Source organism: Oncorhynchus nerka, linkage group LG5 (assembly GCF_034236695.1).
Source record: "Oncorhynchus nerka isolate Pitt River linkage group LG5, Oner_Uvic_2.0, whole genome shotgun sequence".
NCBI classification, from domain to species: Eukaryota; Metazoa; Chordata; class Actinopteri; order Salmoniformes; family Salmonidae; genus Oncorhynchus; species Oncorhynchus nerka.
In genome coordinates this window covers 21,728,426-21,748,706 of record NC_088400.1, presented here as the reverse complement: position 1 = coordinate 21,748,706, position 20,281 = coordinate 21,728,426, and the positions used below count along the sequence as shown (strand labels likewise).

Here is a 20,281-nt window from a genome sequence, read left to right as displayed (position 1 = left end):
ACCTCCTCTCTATTTAACCCTCCCTCCCCCTCTCTTTAACTCTACCTCCTCTCTATTTAACCCTACCTCCCCCTCTCTTTAACTCTACCTCCTCTCTATTTAACCCTACATCTCCATCTCTTTAACTCTACCTCCTCTCTCTTTAACTCTACCTCCTCTCTATTTAACTCTACCTCCTCTCTATTTAACTCTACCTCCTCTCTCTTTAACTCTACCTCCTCTCTATTTAACCCTACCTCCCACTCTCTTTAACTCTACCTCCTCTCTCTTTAACTCTACCTCCTCTCTCTTTCACTCTACCTCCTCTCTATTTAACTCTACCTCCTCTCTATTTAACCCTCCCTCCCCCTCTCTTTAACTCTACCTCCTCTCTATTTAACCCTACCTCCCCCTCTCTTTAACTCTACCTCCTCTCTCTTTAACTCTACCTCCTCTCTCTTTAACTCTACCTCCTCTCTATTTAACTCTACCTCCTCTCTATTTAACTCTACCTCCTCTCTATTTAACCCTCCCTCCCCCTCTCTTTAACTCTACCTCCTCTCTATTTAACCCTACCTCTCCCTCTCTTTAACTCTACCTCCCCCTCTCTTTAACTCTACCTCCTCTCTATTTAACCCTACCTCCCCCTCTCTTTAACTCTACCTCCTCTCTCTTTAACTCTACCTCCTCTCTATTTAACTCTACCTCCCCCTCTCTTTAACTCTACCTCCTCTCTATTTAACCCTACCTCCCCTCTCTTTAACTCTACCTCCTCTCTCTTTAACTCTACCTCCTCTCTATTTAACTCTACCTCCCCCTCTCTTTAACTCTACCTCCTCTCTATTTAACTCTACCTCCTCTCTATTTAACTCTACCTCCTCTCTCTTTAACTCTACCTCCTCTCTATTTAACCCTACCTCCCACTCTCTTTAACTCTACCTCCTCTCTCTTTAACTCTACCTCCTCTCTCTTTAACTCTACCTCCTCTCTATTTAACTCTACCTCCTCTCTATTTAACCCTCCCTCCCCTCTCTTTAACTCTACCTCCTCTCTATTTAACCCTACCTCCCCTCTCTTTAACTCTACCTCCTCTCTATTTAACCCTACCTCCCCTCTCTTTAACTCTACCTCCTCTCTCTTTAACTCTACCTCCTCTCTATTTAACTCTACCTCCTCTCTCTTTAACTCTACCTCCTCTCTATTTAACCCTACCTCCCACTCTCTTTAACTCTACCTCCTCTCTCTTTAACTCTACCTCTTTAACTCTACCTCTTCTCTATTTAACTCTACCTCCTCTCTATTTAACTCTACCTCCTCTCTATTTAACCCTCCCTCCCCTCTCTTTAACTCTACCTCCTCTCTATTTAACCCTACCTCCCCTCTCTTTAACTCTACCTCCTCTCTATTTAACCCTACCTCCCCTCTCTTTAACTCTACCTCCTCTCTCTTTAACTCTACCTCCTCTCTCTTTAACTCTACCTCCTCTCTATTTAACCCTAGCTCCCCCTCTCTTTAACTCTACCTCCTCTCTATTTAACTCTACCTCCTCTCTATTTAACCCTACCTCACCCTCTCTTTAACTCTACCTCCTCTCTATTTAACCCTACCTCCCCCTCTCTTTAACCCTACCTCCTCTCTATTTAACCCTACCTCCCCTCTATTTAACCCTACCTCACCCTCTCTTTAACTCAACCTCCTCTCTATTTAACCCTACCTCCCCCTCTCTTTAACCCTACCTCCTCTCTATTTAACCCTATCTCCCCCTCTCTTTAACCCTACCTCCTCTCTCTTTAACCCTACCTCCCCCTCTCTTCAACTCTACATCTCCCTCTCTTTAACCCCACCTCCTCTCTATTTAACCCTCCCTCCCTCTCTCTTTAACCCTCCCTCCCTCTCTCTTTCCTTGGTGTGTGGTGCTTTTGTCTCTCTTCCTTTCTCTTCTTACCCATCTCCCTCCCTTACCCTTCTCGTTGTCCACCACTCTCCCTTTTTCTCTCCCTCCCTTCACCTCTCCACCTCCTTTCACCTCTTCTCCCATACCTCACCTCTCCTCACCTGTGACTGGGGCCTCTATATCCAGCATGGTCCTCTCCTTCCTCCCCACTCTCCTCCTTTCCTTCCCCCTATCCCTCCTCACCTGTGACTGGGGCTTCTATATCCAGCATGGTCCTCTCCTGGCACAGGATGGCGGCTCCCTCATTGATGATGCGTAGGGCCACCACCTCCTCCAGACGGCCCTCCTTGGTGAGGTGGGCTTTTAGCAGGTCTACTCTAGGCTTCCCCTCACAGTCAAACACTTCCTTCATGGAGAGCCTGTGGCTCAGGGGGAAGGGGACCGCTAGAGAGAGGAGGAAGGGTAGATAGAGGAAAAGGGAAAAGGGAGAAAGATGGGGGGACAGGATGACAAAAAGTAGAAGGGAGATAAATGTTTTTACACATTTTGTTATGTTACAGCCTTATTAAAAAATGTAGTCAATGAATAAAAATGTGTAAAAACGTTCCTCCTCAATCTACACACAATACCTCATAATGACGAAGTGAAACAGAAAATACAGAAATACACAAGTATTCAGACACTTTGCTATGAGACTCAAAATTGAGCTCAGGTGCATCCTATTTCCATTGATCATCATTGAGATATTTCTACAACTTAATTGGAGTCCACCTGTGGTAAATTCATTTGATTGGACATGATCTGGAAAGGCACTCTTCCTAGAGCTAGCCGCCCGGCCAAACTGATCAATCAGGGAATAAGGGCCTGGGTCAGGGAGGTGGCCAAGAACCCGATGGTGACTCTAACGAAGCTCCAGAGTTCCTCTGTGGAGATGGGAGAACCTTCCAGAAGGACAACCATCTCTGCAGCACTCCACCAATCAGGCCTTTATGGTAGAGTGGCCAGACGGAAGCCACTTCTCAGTAAAAGACACATGACAGCCAGCTTGGAGTTTGCCAAAAGGCACCTAAAGACTCTCAGACCATGAGAAATAGGATGAAACAAAGATTGAACTCTTTGGCCTGAATGCCAAGTGTCAAGTGTTGAGGAAACCAGCCACCGTTCATCACCTGGCCAATACTATCCCTACCGGTGAAGCATGGTGGTGGCAGCATCATGCTGTGGAGATGTTTTTCGGCGGGAGGGACTGGGAGACTAGTCAGGATCGAGGGAAAGATGAACAGAGCAAAGTACAGAGAGATCCTTGCTGATAACCTGCTCCAGAGCACAAAGGACCTCAGACTGTGGCGAAGGCTCACCTTCAAACAGGACGACAACCCTAAGCACACAGCCAAGACAATGCAGGAGTGGCTTCAGGACAAGTCTCTGAATGTCCTTGAGTGGCCCAGCCAGAGCCCGACGCTCCTCATCCAACCTGACAGAGCTTGAGAGGATCTGCAGAGAAGAATACAGGTGTGCCAAGCTTGAAGCGTTATACCGAAGAATACTTGCAGCTGTAATCATTGCCAAAGGTGCTTCAACAAAGTACTGAGTAAAGGCCCTGAATACTTATGTAAATGTGGTATTTCCATTTTTTATTTTGAATACATTTGCAAAACTTTCTAAAAACCTGTTTTTGCATTGGCATGATGGGTTATTTTATGTAGATTGCTAAATTTTAGAATAAGGCTGTAACGTAACAAAAAGTGAAGTGGTGTGAATACATTCTGAATGCACTGTACCTACCCACAGTGCCTTCAGGAAGTATTCACACCCCTTGACTTTTTCCACATTTTGTTGTGTAACAGCCTGAATTTAAAATGTATTAAACTTAGATGTTGTGTCGCTTACACACAATACCCCATAATGTCAGAGTGGAATTATATTGTTACAAGTTAATTAGAAATCAAAACCTGAAATGTCTTGAGTCAATAAGTATTCAACTTCTTTGTTACGGAAAGCCTAAATAAGTCCAGGAGTAAACATTTGCTTAACAAGTCACATAATAAGTTGCATGAAATCGCTCTGTGTGCAATAATAGTGTTTAACATGGTTTTTGAATGACTACTACCCTCTCTGTACCCCACATCTACAATTATCTGCAAGATCCCTATGTCAAGCAGTGAATTTCAAAGACAGATTCAACCACAAAGACCAGGGAGGTCTCCAATGCCTCACAAAGAAGGGCACCTATTGGTAGATGGGTAAAAAGTATACAGTGAATATCCATTTGAGCGAAGTTATTAATTACATTTCACTACAAAGATACAGGCGTCCTTCCTAACTTAGTTGCTGGAAAGGAAGGAAACCGCTCAGGGATTTCACCATGAGGCCAATGGTGACTTTAAAATATTTACAGTTTAATGGGTGTGATAGGAGACAACTGTGGATGGATCAACAACATTGTAGTTACTCAACAATACTAACCTAAATGACAGAAAGAAAAAAGGAAGCCTGTACAGAATACCATTTCTCCAAAACATGCATCCTGTTTGCATAGATTTATTTATTTTGGGGGCTACAGACGGCTATATCGGTCCACTAATACTAGTAAAGGCCCAGTGCACTACTTTTTGCACTCCCTACCTACGTACCTAACCTACCTATCTACCTACCAGGGTTACTGCTAGCCGGCAACAGCCAAATTTGACCGTTAAAAAAATGAAAAGCCGATAAATAAAACTGTTGCCGGTCAAAATGACCAGGAGAACAAAAATGCCATTGCAAAATAATGCTTTTTATTAATTGATGGAAATACAGTCTTTAGGTTCATTTGCATAATTTTGTGGAATTAAATTGGTGCCTGTATTTTTGTTCGTCATCATGTATCTTATTTATCCAACACAAATATCACATACGGAGATTTGTCACGGACGTTATAATGAGTGGACCAAGACGCAGCATGATATGGTTCAATCCTCTTTATTTTGAAGTGAAATTCAAAGAAAACAATAAATGCAAAATGAAATGTGAAGCTGCTATAGTGCTCACAGGCAACTATATATAGTCAAGATCCCACAAAGCACAATGGGGAAATGGCTGCCTAAATATGATCCCCAACCAGAGACAACGATAAACACCTAGATAACCCACCCTAGCCACGTGACAAGATTATTGAAAAAAATTGCTGCGACAGAGAGAGCTGCTGTGCCTCTAGCTCTTAGGAAACTTTGCAGTATTTGTTTTTTTACGTGTTATTTCTTACATTATTAGCCCAGATTTGTTTTGCCAGGAAGAACTATTGGATATCAGTGGCGTTAACTCACCAGCACTACCAGCATTACGACCAGGAATACGACTTTCCCGAATCGGATCCGTTGTTCGCACCCCCCAGGGCAATTGGACTGAATCCAGAGGCCGATCCAAAACCCCGCCGGTGGAGGAGAGGTACTCAGAGTGGTCTTCTAGTTCGATTTAGGAGGTGCGCACACCTCCCACCGCGTCAGCGTATATACTACTCGCTTATGTTCAGTCTCTGGATAATAATGTTGACAAGCTCAGGGTGAGGATTTCTTTCCAGAGAGACATCAGGGATTGTAACATACTCTGTTTCACGGAAACATGGCTCTCTCATGATATACTGTCTGAGTCTGTCCAGCCAGTTGGGTTCTCAGTTCATCGCACAGACAGTAACAAATATCTCTCCGGGAAGAAGAAGGGCGGGGGTGTATGTTTCATGATTAACGACTCATGGTGTGACTGTGAGAACATACAGGAACTCAAGTCCTTTTGTTCACCCGACCTAGAATACCTCACAATCAAATGCCGACCGTATTATCTCCCAAGAGAATTCTCTTCGGTTATAGTCACAGCCGTGTATACCCCCCCTCAAGCCGATACCACGATGGCCCTCAAAGAACTTCACTGGACTTTATGCAAACTGGAAACCACATATCCTGAGGCCGTGTTTATTGTAGCTGAGGATTTTAACAAAGCAATTTTGAGGAAAAGGCTGCTGAAGTTCTATCAAAACATTGACTGTTGTACACTCGCTGCTAAAACACTCGACCATTATTACTCCAACTTCCGGGATGCCTACAAGGCCCTCCCCTGCCCTCCTTTCAGCAAATCTGATCATGACTCCATTTTGCTCCTCCCTTCCTATAGGCAGAAACTCAAACAGGAAGTACCCGTGCTAAGGACTATTCAACACTGGTCTGACCAATCGGAATCTACGCTACAAGATTGTTTTGATCACGCGGACTAGGATATGTTCCCGGGGGGATCTCCGATAATAATATAGGCGAATTCCAAGATACAGTGACTGAGTTTATCAGGTGATGGAGATGTTGTATCCATTGTGACTATTAAAACCTACCCTAACCAGAAACCGTAGATAGATGGCAGCATTCGCTCAAAACTGAAAGCGCAAACCATCGCATTAAACCATGGCAAGGTGATTGGAAATATGGTTGAATACAAACAGTGTAGTTATTCCCTCCATAAGGCAATCAAACAGGCAAACCATCAGAATAGAGACAAAGTGGAGTTGCAATTCAACGGCTCAGACATGAGCAGGGTCTACAGACGATCACGGACTACAAAGGGAAAACCAGCCGCGTCGCAGACACCGACGTCTTGCTTCCGGACAAGCTTAACACCTTAACACCTTTGAGGATAACACAATGCCACCGACGCGGCCCGCTACCAAGGACTGTGTGCTCTCCTTTCCGTGGCCGACGTGAGTAAGACATTTAAGCGTGTTAACCTTCGCAAGGCTGCCAGCCCAGACGGCATCCATAGCCGCGTCATCAGAGCATGTGCTGACCAGCTGGCTAGAGTGTTTACGGACATATTCAATCTCTCCCTATCCCAGTCTAAAGTCGTGGCCAAAAGTTTTGAGAATGACACAAATACTAATTTCCACAAAGTTTGCTGCTTCAGTGTCTTTAGATATTTTTTGTCAGATGTTACTATGGAATACTGAAGTATAATTACAAGCATTTCTGTAAAGGAGTGTGTAACTGGCTGCAGGGAAGAGCAGAAATGGGGAGCAAAAGGAGCCCTTTATTGAGGCGAACAAAACATGGGACTCAGAAAACTAAACCCACCTGGGTTACAATAACCCGGCGCAAACCGGCCTCGAGTACACATACATTTACATTTAACAATTCCACACACAGACATGGGGGGAAACAGAAAGTTATATGCAAGATGAGTAATGAGGGAATGCAAACCAGGTGTGCGGGAAAACAAGATAAAACAAATGGAAAATTAAAGGTGGATCGGCAATGGCTAGAAGACCAGTGACGTCGAAACGCCGAACGCCGCCCGAATAAGGAGAGGGACCGACCTCGGCGGAAGTCATGACAATTTCTTAAGTGTCAAAAGCTTTTATTGACAATTACATGAAGTTGATGCAAAGAGTCAGTATTTGTAGTGTTGACCCTTCTTTTTCAAGACCTCTGCAATCCACCCTGGCATGCTGTCAATTAACTTCTGGGCCACATCCTGACTGATGGCAACCCATTCTTGCATAATCAATGCTTGGAGTTTGTCAGAATTTGTGGGTTTTTGTTTGTCCACCCGCCTCTTGAGGATTGAGAACAACAAAATCTCAATGGGATTAAGGTCTGGGGAGTTTCTTGGCCATGGATCCAAAATATTGATGTTTTGTTCCCCCGAGCCACTTAGTTAAGACTTTTGCCTTATGGCAAGGTGCTCCATCATGCTGGAAAAGGCATTGTTTGTCAACAAACTGTTCCTGGATGGTTGGGAGAAGTTGCTCTCGGAGGATGTGTTGGTACCATTCTTTATTCATGGCTGTGTTCTGAGGCAAAATTGTGAGTGAGCCCACTCCCTTGGCTGAGAAGCAACCCCACACATGAATGGTCTCAGAATGCTTTACTGTTGGCATGACACAGGACTGATGGTAGCGCTCACCTTGTCTTCTCTGGACAAGCTTTTTTCCAGATGCCCCAAACAATCAGAAAGGGGATTCATCAGAGAAAATGACTTTACCCCAATCCTCAGCAGTCCAATCCCTGTACCTTTATCAGAATATCAGTCTATCCCTGATGTTTTTCCTGGAGAGAAGTGGTTTATTTGCTGCCCTTCTTGACACCAGGCCATCCTCCAAAAGTCTTCGCCTCACTGTCCATGCAGATGGACTCACAACTGCCTGCTGCCATTCCTGACCAAGCTCTGTACTGGTGGTGCCCCGATCCCACAGCTGAATCAACTTTAGGAGAAGGTCCTGGCACTTGCTGAACTTTCAGGCGCCCTGAAGCCTTCTTCACAACAATTGAACCGCTCTCCTTGAAGTTCTTGATGATCCGATAAATGGTTGATTTAGGTGCAATCTTACTGGCAGCAATATCCTTGCCTGTGAAGCTCTTTTTGTGCCAAGCAATGATGACGGCATGTGTTTCCTTGCAGGTAATCATGGTTGACAGAGGAAGAACAATGATTCCAAGCACCACCTTCCTTTTGAAGTTTCCAGTCTGTTATTCAACTCAATCGGCATGAACGAGTGATCTCCAGCCTTGTCCTCATCAACACTCACACCTGTGTTAACGAGATAATCACTGACATGATGTCAACTGGTCCTTTTGTGGCAGAGCTGAAATGCAGGGGAAATGTTTTTTGGGTATTCAGTTCATTTGCATGGCAAAGAGGGACTTTGCAATTAATTGCAATTCATCTGATCACTCTTCATAACATTGTGGAGTATATGCAAATTGCCATCAATATTAATTAATTCATATTTGTGTCATTCTCAAAAACTTTGGCCACGACTCTACTGTCCCAACATGCTTCAAAATGTCCACTATTGTTCCTGTCCACAAGAAAGCAAAGGTAACTGAACTAAATTACTATCGCCCCGTAGCACTCACTTCTGTCATTGTGAAGTGCTTTGAGAGACTAGTCAAGGATCATATCACCTCTACTTTACCTGACACCCTATTTTCCTGGTGCCAGGAAAATAACCTCTCACTCAATGTCAACAAAGCAAAGGAGCAGATTGTGGATTTCAGGAAACAGAAAAGGGAGCATCCCCCAATCCACATCAATGGGACCGCAGTGGAGAAGATGGAAAGCTTCATGTTCCTCAACCTATACATCCCTGACAAATTGAAATGGTCCACCCACACAGACAGTGTGGTGAAGAAGGCGCAACAGTGCCTCTTCAATCTCAGGAGGCTAAAGAAATTTGGCTTGGCACCTAAAACCCTCACAAACCTTTACAGATGCACAATTGAGAGCATCCTGTCGGGCTGTATCACCGCCTGGTACAGCATCTGCATCGCCTGCAACTGCAAGGCTCTCCAGAGGGTGGTGCGGTCTGCCCAACGCATCACCGGGGGCAAACTACCTGCCCTCCAGGACACCTACAGCACCCAATGTCACTGGAAGGCCAAAAAGATCATCAAGGACAACAACCACCCGAGCCATTGCCTGTTCACCCCGCTATCATCCAGAAGGCGAGGTCAGTACAGGTGCATCAAAGCTGGGACTGAGACTGAAAAACAGCTTCTATTCTCAAGGCCATCAGATTGTTAAATATTGTTAAATAATCATCACTAGCACATTATAAACATAGACCTGGAATAACTGGCCACTTTAATAATGTAACACTAGTCACTTTAATAATGTTTACATATTTTGCATTACTCATCTCATATGTAAACTACTGGTCAAATTTTTTAGAACACCTACTCATTCAAGGGGCGGCAGGGTAACCTAGTGGTTAGAGCGTTGGACTAGTAACTGGAAGGTTGCAAGTTCAAACCCCCGAGCTGACAAGGTACAAATCTGTCGTTCTGCCCCTGAACAGGCAGTTAACCCACTGTTCCTAGGCCGTCATTGAAAATAAGAATTTGTTCTTAACTGACTTGCCTGGTTAAATAAAGGTTAAATTTATTTTTATTTTTTTTACTATTTTATACGTTGTAGAACAATAGTGAAGACATCAATACTATGAAATAACACATGAAATCATTTAGTAACCAAAAAAGTATTAAACAAATCAAAATATATTTGAGATTCTTCAAATAGCCACCCTTTTCCTTTATGACAGCTTTGCACACTCTTGGCATTCTCTCAACCAGCTTCATGAGGTAGTCACTTGGAATGCATTTCAATTAAAAGGATTGCCTTCTTAAAAGTTCAGTTGTAGAATTTCTTTCCTTCTTAATGCGTTTGAGACAATCATTTGTGTTGTGACAAGATATGTAGGGTATACAGAAGATAGTCCTATTTGGTAAAAGACCAAGTCCATATTATAGCAAGAACAGCTCAAATAAGCAAAGAGAAACGACAGTCCATCATTACTTTAAGACATGGTCAGTCAATGCGGAACATTTTAAAGACGTTGAAAGTTTCTTCAAGTGCAATCGCAAAAACCATCAAGTGCTATGATGAAATTGTCTCTCATGAGGACCGCCACAGAAATGGAAGACCCAGAGTTACCTCTGCTGCAGAGGATATGTTCATTAGAGTTACCAGCCTCAGAAATTGCAGCCCAAATAAATGCTTCACAGAATTCAAGTAACAGACACATCTCAACATCAACTGTTCAGAGGAGACTGTGTGAAACAGGCCTTCATGGTCGAATTTCTGCAAAGAAACCACTACTAAAGGCCACCAATAAGAAGAAGAGACTTGCTTGGGCAAAGAAACACGAGCAATGGACATTAGACCAGTGGAAATGTGTCCTTTGATCTGGAGTCCAAATTGGATATTTTTGGTTCCGGGGTGTGGGTGAACGGATGTGTATTTCCCACCATGAAGCATGGAGGAGGAGGTGTTATGGTGTGGGGGTGCTTTGCTGGTGACACTGTCTGTGAATTATTTAGAATTCAAGGCACACTTAACCAGCATGGCTACCACAGCATTCTGCAAAGATACGCCATCCCATCTGGTTTGAGTTTAGTGGGACTATCATTTGTGGTGTTTATACTGTATTTTATCCTATTCTACTGTATCTGACATTGCTCGCCTGTCACGTCCTGACCTTAGTTCCTTTTTTATGTCTCTATTTTAGTTTGGTCAGGGTGTGAGTTGGGGTGGGCATTCTATGTTTGTTCTGTGTGTTATAGTTATATGTGTTTGGCCTGGTATGGTTCACTTGTATTTGTGACATTTTTGATGTATTTATTTTATTTCACCTTTATTTAACCAGGTAGGCAAGTTGAGAACACCTTTATTTAACCAGGTAGGCAAGTTGAGAACACCTTTATTTAACCAGGTAGGCTAGTTGAGAACACCTTTATTTAACCAGGTAGGCTAGTTGAGAACAAGTTCTCATTTACAACAGCGACCTGGCCGAGGTAAAGCAAAGCAGTTTGACACATACAACAATACAGAGTTATACATGGAATAAACAAGTGTACAGTCGATAATACAATAGAAAAAAAGAAAGTCTATATACAGTGTGTGCAAATGGCGTGAGGAGGTAGGCAATAAATAGGCCATAGTAGAGAAGTAATTACAATTTAGCAGATTAACACTGGAGTGATAGATGAGCAGATGATGATGTGCAAGTAGAAATACTAGTGTGCAAAAGAGCAGAAAGTAAATAAAAACAATATGGGGACGAGGTAGGTAGATTGGGTGGGCTATTTACAGATGGGCTGTGTACAGCTGCAGCGATCGGTTAGCTGCTCCGATAGCTGATGTTTAAAGTTAGTGAGGGAAATATAAGTCTCGTTGTTGAATTCACCGAGCTTTCTGTTTGACGTACTGGCACACAGCCCGGAAACCCATGTATACCCCACAACACATGCCACTAGAGGTCTCTTCACGGTCCCCAAGTCCAGAACAGACTATGGGAGGTACACAGTACTACATAGAGCTATGACTAAATGGAACTCTATTCATCATCAAGTAACTCATGCAAACAGTCAAATTTGATTAAAAAAAACAGATAAAAATACACCTTATGGAACAGCAGGGACAGCAACACAAACATAGGCAGAGACACATGCATACACACACACACACGATAACATACGCACTATGCACACGTACGCATGGATTTTGTGTTGTAGATACAGTATGTGGTAGTAGAGTAGGGGCCTGAGGGCACACACTTAGTGTGTTGTGAAATCTGTTGTGAATGTATTGTACATTTTTAAAATTTGTATAATTGCCTTAATTTTGCTGGACTCCAGGAAGAGAATTGGGGATCATAATAAATACAAATATCAACTTTTTGTTGCTGTCGAGAAGCCAAAGGCAAAATCCTAGTCATATTAGAAACCCATACTAGTTGTTGCATTCTCTCTTTCTTAATGTTTAACATATGGAACCGCTATCAGGTGCACTGTAAAGAATGGTGTTTTCCAGAGAATAAAATGTTAACATCTATCTATCTATCTATCTATCTATCTATCTATCTATCTATCTATCTATCTATCTATCTATCTATCTATCTATCTATCTATCTATCTATCTGTCTACCTGTCTACCTATCTGTCTACCTATCTGTCTACCTCCACCCATCTCTGCACACAGTAACAGGCTGAGGTAATAAACAACATCACAGCACATACAGGAACACCCTCTCCTCTCCCCTCCTCTCTACTTCTCTCATCTCCTCTCCCCTCCTCTCCCCTCCTCTCTGCTTCTCTCATCTCCTCTCCTCTCCTCTCCTTTCCCCTCCTCTCTACTTCTCTCATCTCCTCTCTCCTCCAATCCTATCCCATCCCCTCTTCTACTCATCTCTTCTCTCCTCTCCCCTTCTCTCATCTCAACTCCCCTCCTCTCCCCTCCTCTCCTCTACCCTCTTTGCCTCTCCCCTCCTCCCCTCTAATCTTGTCTCCTTTCGTCTCCTCCTCTCATTTCCTCTCCTCTCCCCTCCTCTGCCTTTCCCTCCTCTTTTCTCCTCTCCCTCTCCTCTCCTCTAATCTCGTCTCCTCTCTTTTCCTCTCCCCTCCCTATCTCCCCTATCTCCCCTCCTATCCTATCCCATCCCCTTGTCTCCTCTCCTCTCCCCTTCTCTCTTCTCACATCCTCTCCTCTCCCCTCTTCTCCTCTCCCCTCTTTGCCTCTCCCCTCCTCTCCTCTCTTCTCCTCTACGCTCCTCTAATCTCGTCTCCTCCTCTCTTTTCCACTCCCCTCCTCTCCTCTCCCATCCTCCTCTAATCTCTTCTCCTCTCTTTTCCTATCCACTCCCCTCGTCTCCTCTCTATCTACCTGTCTACCTCCAACCATCTCTCCACACAGTACCAGGCTGAGGTAATAAACAACATCACAGCAGCTACAGGAACAATACCCTCCTCCCCTCCTCTCTACCCCTCTCATCTCATCTCCTCTAATCTACCCTCCTCTCTTCTCCTCTCCACTTCTCTCGTCTCTTTTCCATCCTTTTCCTCTCCCCTCTTTTCTGCTTCACGCCTCCTCTCCCCACCTCTCATCTCTTCTCCACTCCCCTCCTCTCCTCTCCCCTCCCTCCCCTCCCCTCCTCCCTCCTCTCCACTCCCCTCCTCTCTAATCTCATCTCCTCTCATCTCCACTCATCTCATCTCCACTCTTTTCCTCTCTTTTCCCCGCTTTTCCTATCGCCTCCACTCCCCTCCTCTAATCAGCACTTCTCATCTCCTTTCTTCTCCTCTCCGTTCCCCACTTCTCCCCTCACCTCCTCTCCTCCCACCTGTCATCTCCCCTCCTCTCCTCTCCTCTCTTTCCTCTCCCCACTTCTCCCCTCATCTCCTCTCCTCTAATCTCATCTCCTCTTCTCCTCTCCACCCCTCTATTCTGCTCTGCTCTCGTCTCCTCTCTTCTCCTCTCTTTTCCTGTCCCCTCCTCCCAACTACCCTCCCCTTCGCTCCTCGAATCTTATCTCTTCTCTTTTCCTCTCCCCTCCTCTCCACCCCTCTCATCTCCTCTAATCTCACCTCCTCTCCAATCCTCTCATCTCCTCTCCTCTAATCTTACCTCCTCTCTTCATCTCTTTTCCATCCTTTTCCTCTCCCCTCTTTTCTGCTTCGTGCCTCCTCTCCCCACCTCTCATCTCCTCTCTCCTCAACTCCACTCCTCTCCTCATCTCTTCTCTTCTCTCCTCTCCCCTCTACTCCCCTCCCCTCCTCTCCTCTCTTTCATCTCCCCTCATCTACTCTCCTCCCGCCTCTCCTCTCATCTCCCCTCCTCTCCTCTAATCTCATCTCCTCTTCTCCTCTCTTTTCCTGTCCCCTCCTCCCCCTCCTCTCAACTACACTCCCCTCCTCTCCTCTAATCTCATCTCCTCTCTTTTCCTCTTGTCTCCTCTCTATTTACCTGTCTACCTCCAACCATCTCTCCACACAGTACCAGTACAGGAACAACACCGCTCCCCTCGTCTCCTCTCTCTTCTCCTCTCCTGTCCTCTCCCATCCTCTCTTCTCCTCTCCTGTCCTCTCCCCTCCTCTCTTCTCCTCTCCTGTCCTCTTCCCTCCTCTCCTCTCCTGTCCTCTTCCCTCCTCTCTTCTCCTGTCCTCTTCCCCTCTCCCCTCCCCTCCTCTCTTCTCCTCTCCTGTCCTCTTCCCTCCTCTCTTCTCTTCTCCTGTCCTCTTCCCTCCTCTCTTCTCCTCTCCTGTCCTCTCCCCTCCTCTCCTGTCCTCTTCCCTCCTCTCTTCTCCTCTCCTGTCCTCTTCCCCTCTCCCCTCCCCTCCTCTCTTTTCCTCTCCTGTCCTCTTCCCTCCTCTCTTCTCTTCTCCTGTCCTCTTCCCTCCTCTCTTCTCTTCTCCTCTCCTGTCCTCTTCCCCTCTCCCCTCCCCTCCTCTCTTTTCCTCTCCTGTCCTGTCCTCTCCCCTCCTCTCTTCTCCTCTCCACTCCTCTCTTCTGATCTGGTCTCCTCTCATCTCCTCTCTTTTCCTATCCCCTCCTCTCCCTCAACTCCTCTCCTATCCCCTCCTCTCCTCTAATCTTATATCCTCTTTCTCCTCTCCACTCCTATCTTCTGCTCTCATCTCTTCTCCTCTCCTGTCCTGCCCTCTCCCCTCCTCTAATCTCATCTCCTCTCTTTTCCTATCCCCTCCTCTCCTATCCCCTCCTCTCCACTTCCCTCCTCTCCTCTAATCTTATCTCCTCTTCTCCTCTCCATTCCTATCTTCTGCTCTCGTCTCTTCTCCTCTCCTGTCCTGTCCTCTCCCCTCCTCTAATCTCATCTCCTCTCTTTTCCTATCCACTCCTCTAGTCTCCTCTCTATCTATTTGTCTACCTCCAACCATCTCTCCACAGAGTACCAGGCTGAGGTAATAAACAACATCACAGCATCTACAGGAACAACACCGCTCCCCTTGTCTCCTCTCTTCTGCTCTCCTCTCCTCTCCTCTTGTCGCCTCTCCTCTCCCCTCCTCTACCCTCCTTTCCTCTCCCCTCCTCTCCTCTCACTTCCCCTCCTTTCCTTTCCACCCCTCTCTCCTCTCCTCTCACCTCCCCTCCTCTCTCCTCCTCACCTCCCCTCCTCTCCCCTCCTTTCCTCTCCCCTCCTCTCACGTCCTTTCCTGACCCCTCCTCTCCTCTCCTCTCCTCTCACCTCCTCTCTCCTCCTCTCCTCTCCCCTCATTTCCTCTCGTCTCACCTCCCCTCCTTTCCTCTCCCCTCCTCTCTTCTCCTATCCGCTCCCCTAGTCTCTTTTCTTCTCTTTTCCACTCCTCTCATCTCCTCTCTTCTGCTCTCATCTCCTCTCGTCTCCTATCCCCCCTCCTCCTCTCCTCTCCCCTCCTCTTTTCTTTTGCAATGTGCATGTTTGCATGCATACATGTATGTACATGTGAATGTACTGTCTGTGTTATAGACGGTCTAGCAGGCTTTATTTCAGGGCATGGCTGAGTTATCGGCCTGTGCTTTGCAGCGGTGTTTCCCTTACATAATGAAGGCCCCTAGGGCACAGCTGGAGAGAGAGGGATGACTGACCAGAAGAGATACAGCAAGAGCGCCCAGCTGCACGTGAGGACTCACACACACAGGCACACAGGCAAAAACACATACACATGCACACACACACACACATGCACACACATGCAAAAAGAAATACAGAGACAGAAATTCACACATTCAAATAAAGTTGCCAAATCACAGAAACACACTTGTGTGCACACGCACTTACACACACACACACACAAAGGTATTGGTCTGCAGGATCTACAGAACCTCATTGGAGCCCCACCAGTACTAACACAGATAATGGCCTAGTTCACAAGTAGGCCTTTCGCTCTATATCTCGCTACCTTTTTTTCTGTTTCTTTCTGCCTTCCATCCATCACCGTCTAACATTCCTCTACTACCTCCTGACCTCCCCATCACTTAAATCTTAAATCAAACTAATGAATCACCCCACCGCACACCACACCACCCCACACCACCCCACCCCACCCAACACCACCCCACCCAACACCACACCACACCACCCCACACCACCCCACCCCACCCAACACCACCCCACACTACCCCACACCACCCCACCCCACCCCACCCAACACCACCCAACACCATCCCACCCCACCACCCAACACCACCCCACCCCACTCCACCCAACACCACCCCACACCATCCCACCCCACACCACCCCCACCACCCCACACCACCCACCCCACCCCACCCCCACCCCACACCACCCAACACCACCACCCCACCACACCACCCCACACCACCCCCACCACCCACACCACCCCACACCACCCCACCCACCCACACACCCCACCCCACCCAACACCACCCAACACCACCCCACACTACCCCACACCACACCACCACCCCACCCCACCCAACACCACCCAACACCACCCAACCCACACCCACACCACCCCACACCACCCACACCACCCCACCCACACCACCCCACACCCACACCACCCCACCCACACCACCCCACCCCACCACCCACACTACCCCACACCACACCACCCCACCCCACCACCCAACACCACCCCAACACCACCCCACACCACACCACCCCACACCACCCCACACCACCCCACACCACACCACCCCCACCAACACCACCCACACCACCCCACACCACCCCACCCCCCCACCCAACACCAACACCACCCCCCACCCCACCCACACCACCCCACCCCACCCCCCACCACACCACCCCACCCCACCCAACACCACCCCACCCCACCCACCCAACACCACCCCCACACCACCCCACCCAACACCACCCCACCCCACCCAACACCACCCCACCCCAACACCACACCACCCCACACCACCCCACCCAACACCACACCCCACCCCACACCACCCCACCCCACCCAACACCACACCACCCCACCCCACCCAACACCACCCCACCCCCCAACACCACCCAACACCACCCCACACTACCCCACACCACACCACCCTCCACCCCACCCAACACCAGGGCATTCCACACCCACCCCACCCAACACCACCCCACTGCTCCAACACCACCCAACACCACACCCACACTCCTGTCCCACTGCCCAGTCCCACCACCAAACTACTATGGTGTGAGGGTGTGTGAGTGTGTGTGATGGTGTGTGAGTGTGCAAGTGAGAAAAGGAGAAAGTGTGTGAGGGTGTGTGAAAGAGACTGTGATTGAGATAGATAAAAAGTAGGGCAGATTGACAGAGAATGTACAGCGTAGTTGGGTAAAAACAGCTTTATAGGAGAATAGCCCAAATTCATCATCTACTGATGTAGGTAGACCTGACACATTGGTTCAAACACTTAGTGAATCTATCGCTGTGTTTTCCCGTGGTGTCTTAGTGTGAGGAACCTGTTTCTGTCTGAATACACACACACCTCAGGAGACACAGCCTGTCTCTGCATAAATAAATTAAAGAGTGAGGAACAGAGTGATGAAACACACACAGCACAGACGGGGGGAATATGGAAAATGGGGAGGGTTGTGACAGTGCACATGTGTGTGTGTGTGTGTGTGTGTGTGTGTGTGTGTGTGTGTGTGTTCATGTCTCTACCATCTCTGATGATGGGGGGGGGGGGGTTGAAGTTGTGTAATTAATGTATGCTTCACACATGAAGGGCCATCTGTGTACAGATACACAGACACACACTAACAGAAACTATCCCCAAACAACATGTCCTCATTAGACAATCCCTCTCTCACTCTCTACCTCTACCTCTCTCCCTCTCTCTCCGCTTCTCTCTCTCTACCTCTACCTCTCTCCCTCCTTGTCTCCTTCTCTCTCTCTCCCTCTGTCTCTCTAAAGGGCTATAAATACTCTGTCCTGCCATAGTACAGGACTGAGAGAACTTTCAAGGTACACTCACACAAAGCCCCCCTAACACACACAAATATACTTACTGTACACATGCGCACACTCACACACATCCACACATCCACACACACACATCCACATAGTTCCACACGCCCACACACACATCAACACACACACACACACATCCACACACACACACACACACACACACAATCATTTGGTCTTATCCAATCATTTTAGTCATTCACAGCAGACATTCTTATCCAGAAACAATTAGGGTTAAGAGCGTTGTGGAAGGGCACATGGACAGAGTTTTCACCTCTTCAGCTCCGGGAATCGAAACAGCAACCTTCCAGTTACTGGTCCAATGTGCCGCTAGGCTACCTGCCACACAAGTAAGGCTGCAGAACTTTCATTCTCCATTACAGGACCTTTTTTTTACATTAATATTTTCTTATTTTAAAGCTAGAATCCTTAATTGAAACAATAACAAAACGGACACCCAGCCTTTGTTTTGGTAAAAAGCTGAGGGATGGGCCTGGAGAAATGTAACCAGTCTCAAATTCACAGACGAAAGGACTGACCATCCATGATACTGTATCAAAATTCTATAATCATATCATCATGTCTTGAGGCTATTTTGTGTTTGTTAATATTTACATTGTTTACAAACACTGGAGTGAAACAAGCTTATATGTTGGGTTCTGATGGGGTACAACAGTTCAACTAAGCTCATGAGGCATTTACAAGTTATATTCTTCAAGAATCAATGGGTATATATCATTCATTTATAAATCCCAAAATTGATGTAGCAACTAAGGATTCTAGCTTTAAATGTATTTAGTTCTCTCCTGAAGCTGTTCTTGTCTATTAATGTTCTGTATTACATTCTGTTTTATGTTGTGTGTGTGGACCCCAGGAAGAGTAGTTGCTGCTAATCCACCCGCTAATGGGATCCTAATAAAACACCTAATAACAATCTCTGAGGACTGCTTCTGTTCTCTGAATGGTATACAGCTAGGAAAAGCTCAATCTCTTAGCCTGAAAACGCTCTAATGTAATAGCCTATCAACTTGAAGCACCCTTTGCAAGAGATTGCATGAGACACTAGAGAAATAAAACTGCTGGGTTAGTAGCAACTTTGCTCAGAAAGTGGGCCTTGAGTAGAGCGCTAGTGTGGCCATGGAAAGACACCAGGAAGTACAGTAATTATCAATGGTTGGTTAGGATTGGTCAATCTGGCTCTTTTTGAATATGTACTCCTTGATTCCTTGTGTCCTAACCTCCTGTCCTTTCCCTGCCTCCTCAAAATGCCAACAGGCATGCCTTCTCTTGGGCTTTGATGATAGTTGATTCGTTGAATCATGTGTTAGTGATTGGCTGGAATAAAATCCTGCACATCATATGGTTCTCCATGACTGACGATCACTGGATTGTATAAAATCAGGTGAGAATGATTTGCAAGTATGAGCCATTATATTGGATATAGTCAACAGGATCAGAAGATCCAATAGCCCTGTGGAATTCTGTCTGTCTATCAGCCTACATCATGTAATCTCTCCATCTTTCTCTCTCGCTTCTCATCTACTTCACCTCCTTCATGTGCTTGTCACATTCTCTCTTTCCTTTCCTCACCTTGTCCACACTCAGTCTTGGTCCAGTGCCTCCATTCGCCTGCCTGTGTGCTGTGCTCATTGTGCTGCTCTCTATCGCTCTTTCTCTCCCAAATCTTCCTCATCCCTCTGTCCTATCCCACGCTCTCCTAATCCATCTACAGTAGTCTACACACACCGATCTCTGGATGTAACAAATCAACTGTCTGGGCTCCTGTACCATCCATAGGCCTAGTGCCTATATACTGTGTTCATTTCACTATAGGCCTGCTCTACACACATGCTCTCCTCCTCTCTTGGCTCACTCCTCATATAAAATGTTGTCTCTCACTTTGATGCTTTAACGTGTCTCTCTCTGACACATTATATTCTCACTGTGGCATTGTGGTAGATGATGTGTGTATGGTGTGCAGAGTCAGACTGTGTTTAGTTCACTATTGCAGCTGAGCAATATAGCCCAGCTGCGCTCCAAGACACACACAAAAACACACACATACAGGCATGCACACTAACATGCACATTTATGTGCACGCGTGGCGCACATGTACGTACACTCAGCGAAACGCACCGCGCAAACGCACCCTACACGGGAAAACCCGGGTTTTCCCGCCCGAGTGTCT

At 46.5% G+C, this 20,281-nt stretch overlaps 1 protein-coding gene across 2 annotated transcripts in view; it reads right to left on the bottom strand.

The window, feature by feature from the left end:
- The window catches only part of LOC115124837 (protein phosphatase 3 catalytic subunit alpha-like), a 99,736-nt gene that overhangs the window by 77,622 nt on the left and 1,833 nt on the right, over positions 1-20,281 (bottom strand). For both annotated transcript variants that reach the window (XM_065018457.1, XM_065018458.1), the window contains exon 2: positions 2,117-2,317. In XM_065018457.1, the coding sequence (XP_064874529.1) occupies positions 2,117-2,317 (201 nt within the window). The remainder of the gene's footprint in view (positions 1-2,116; positions 2,318-20,281) is intronic.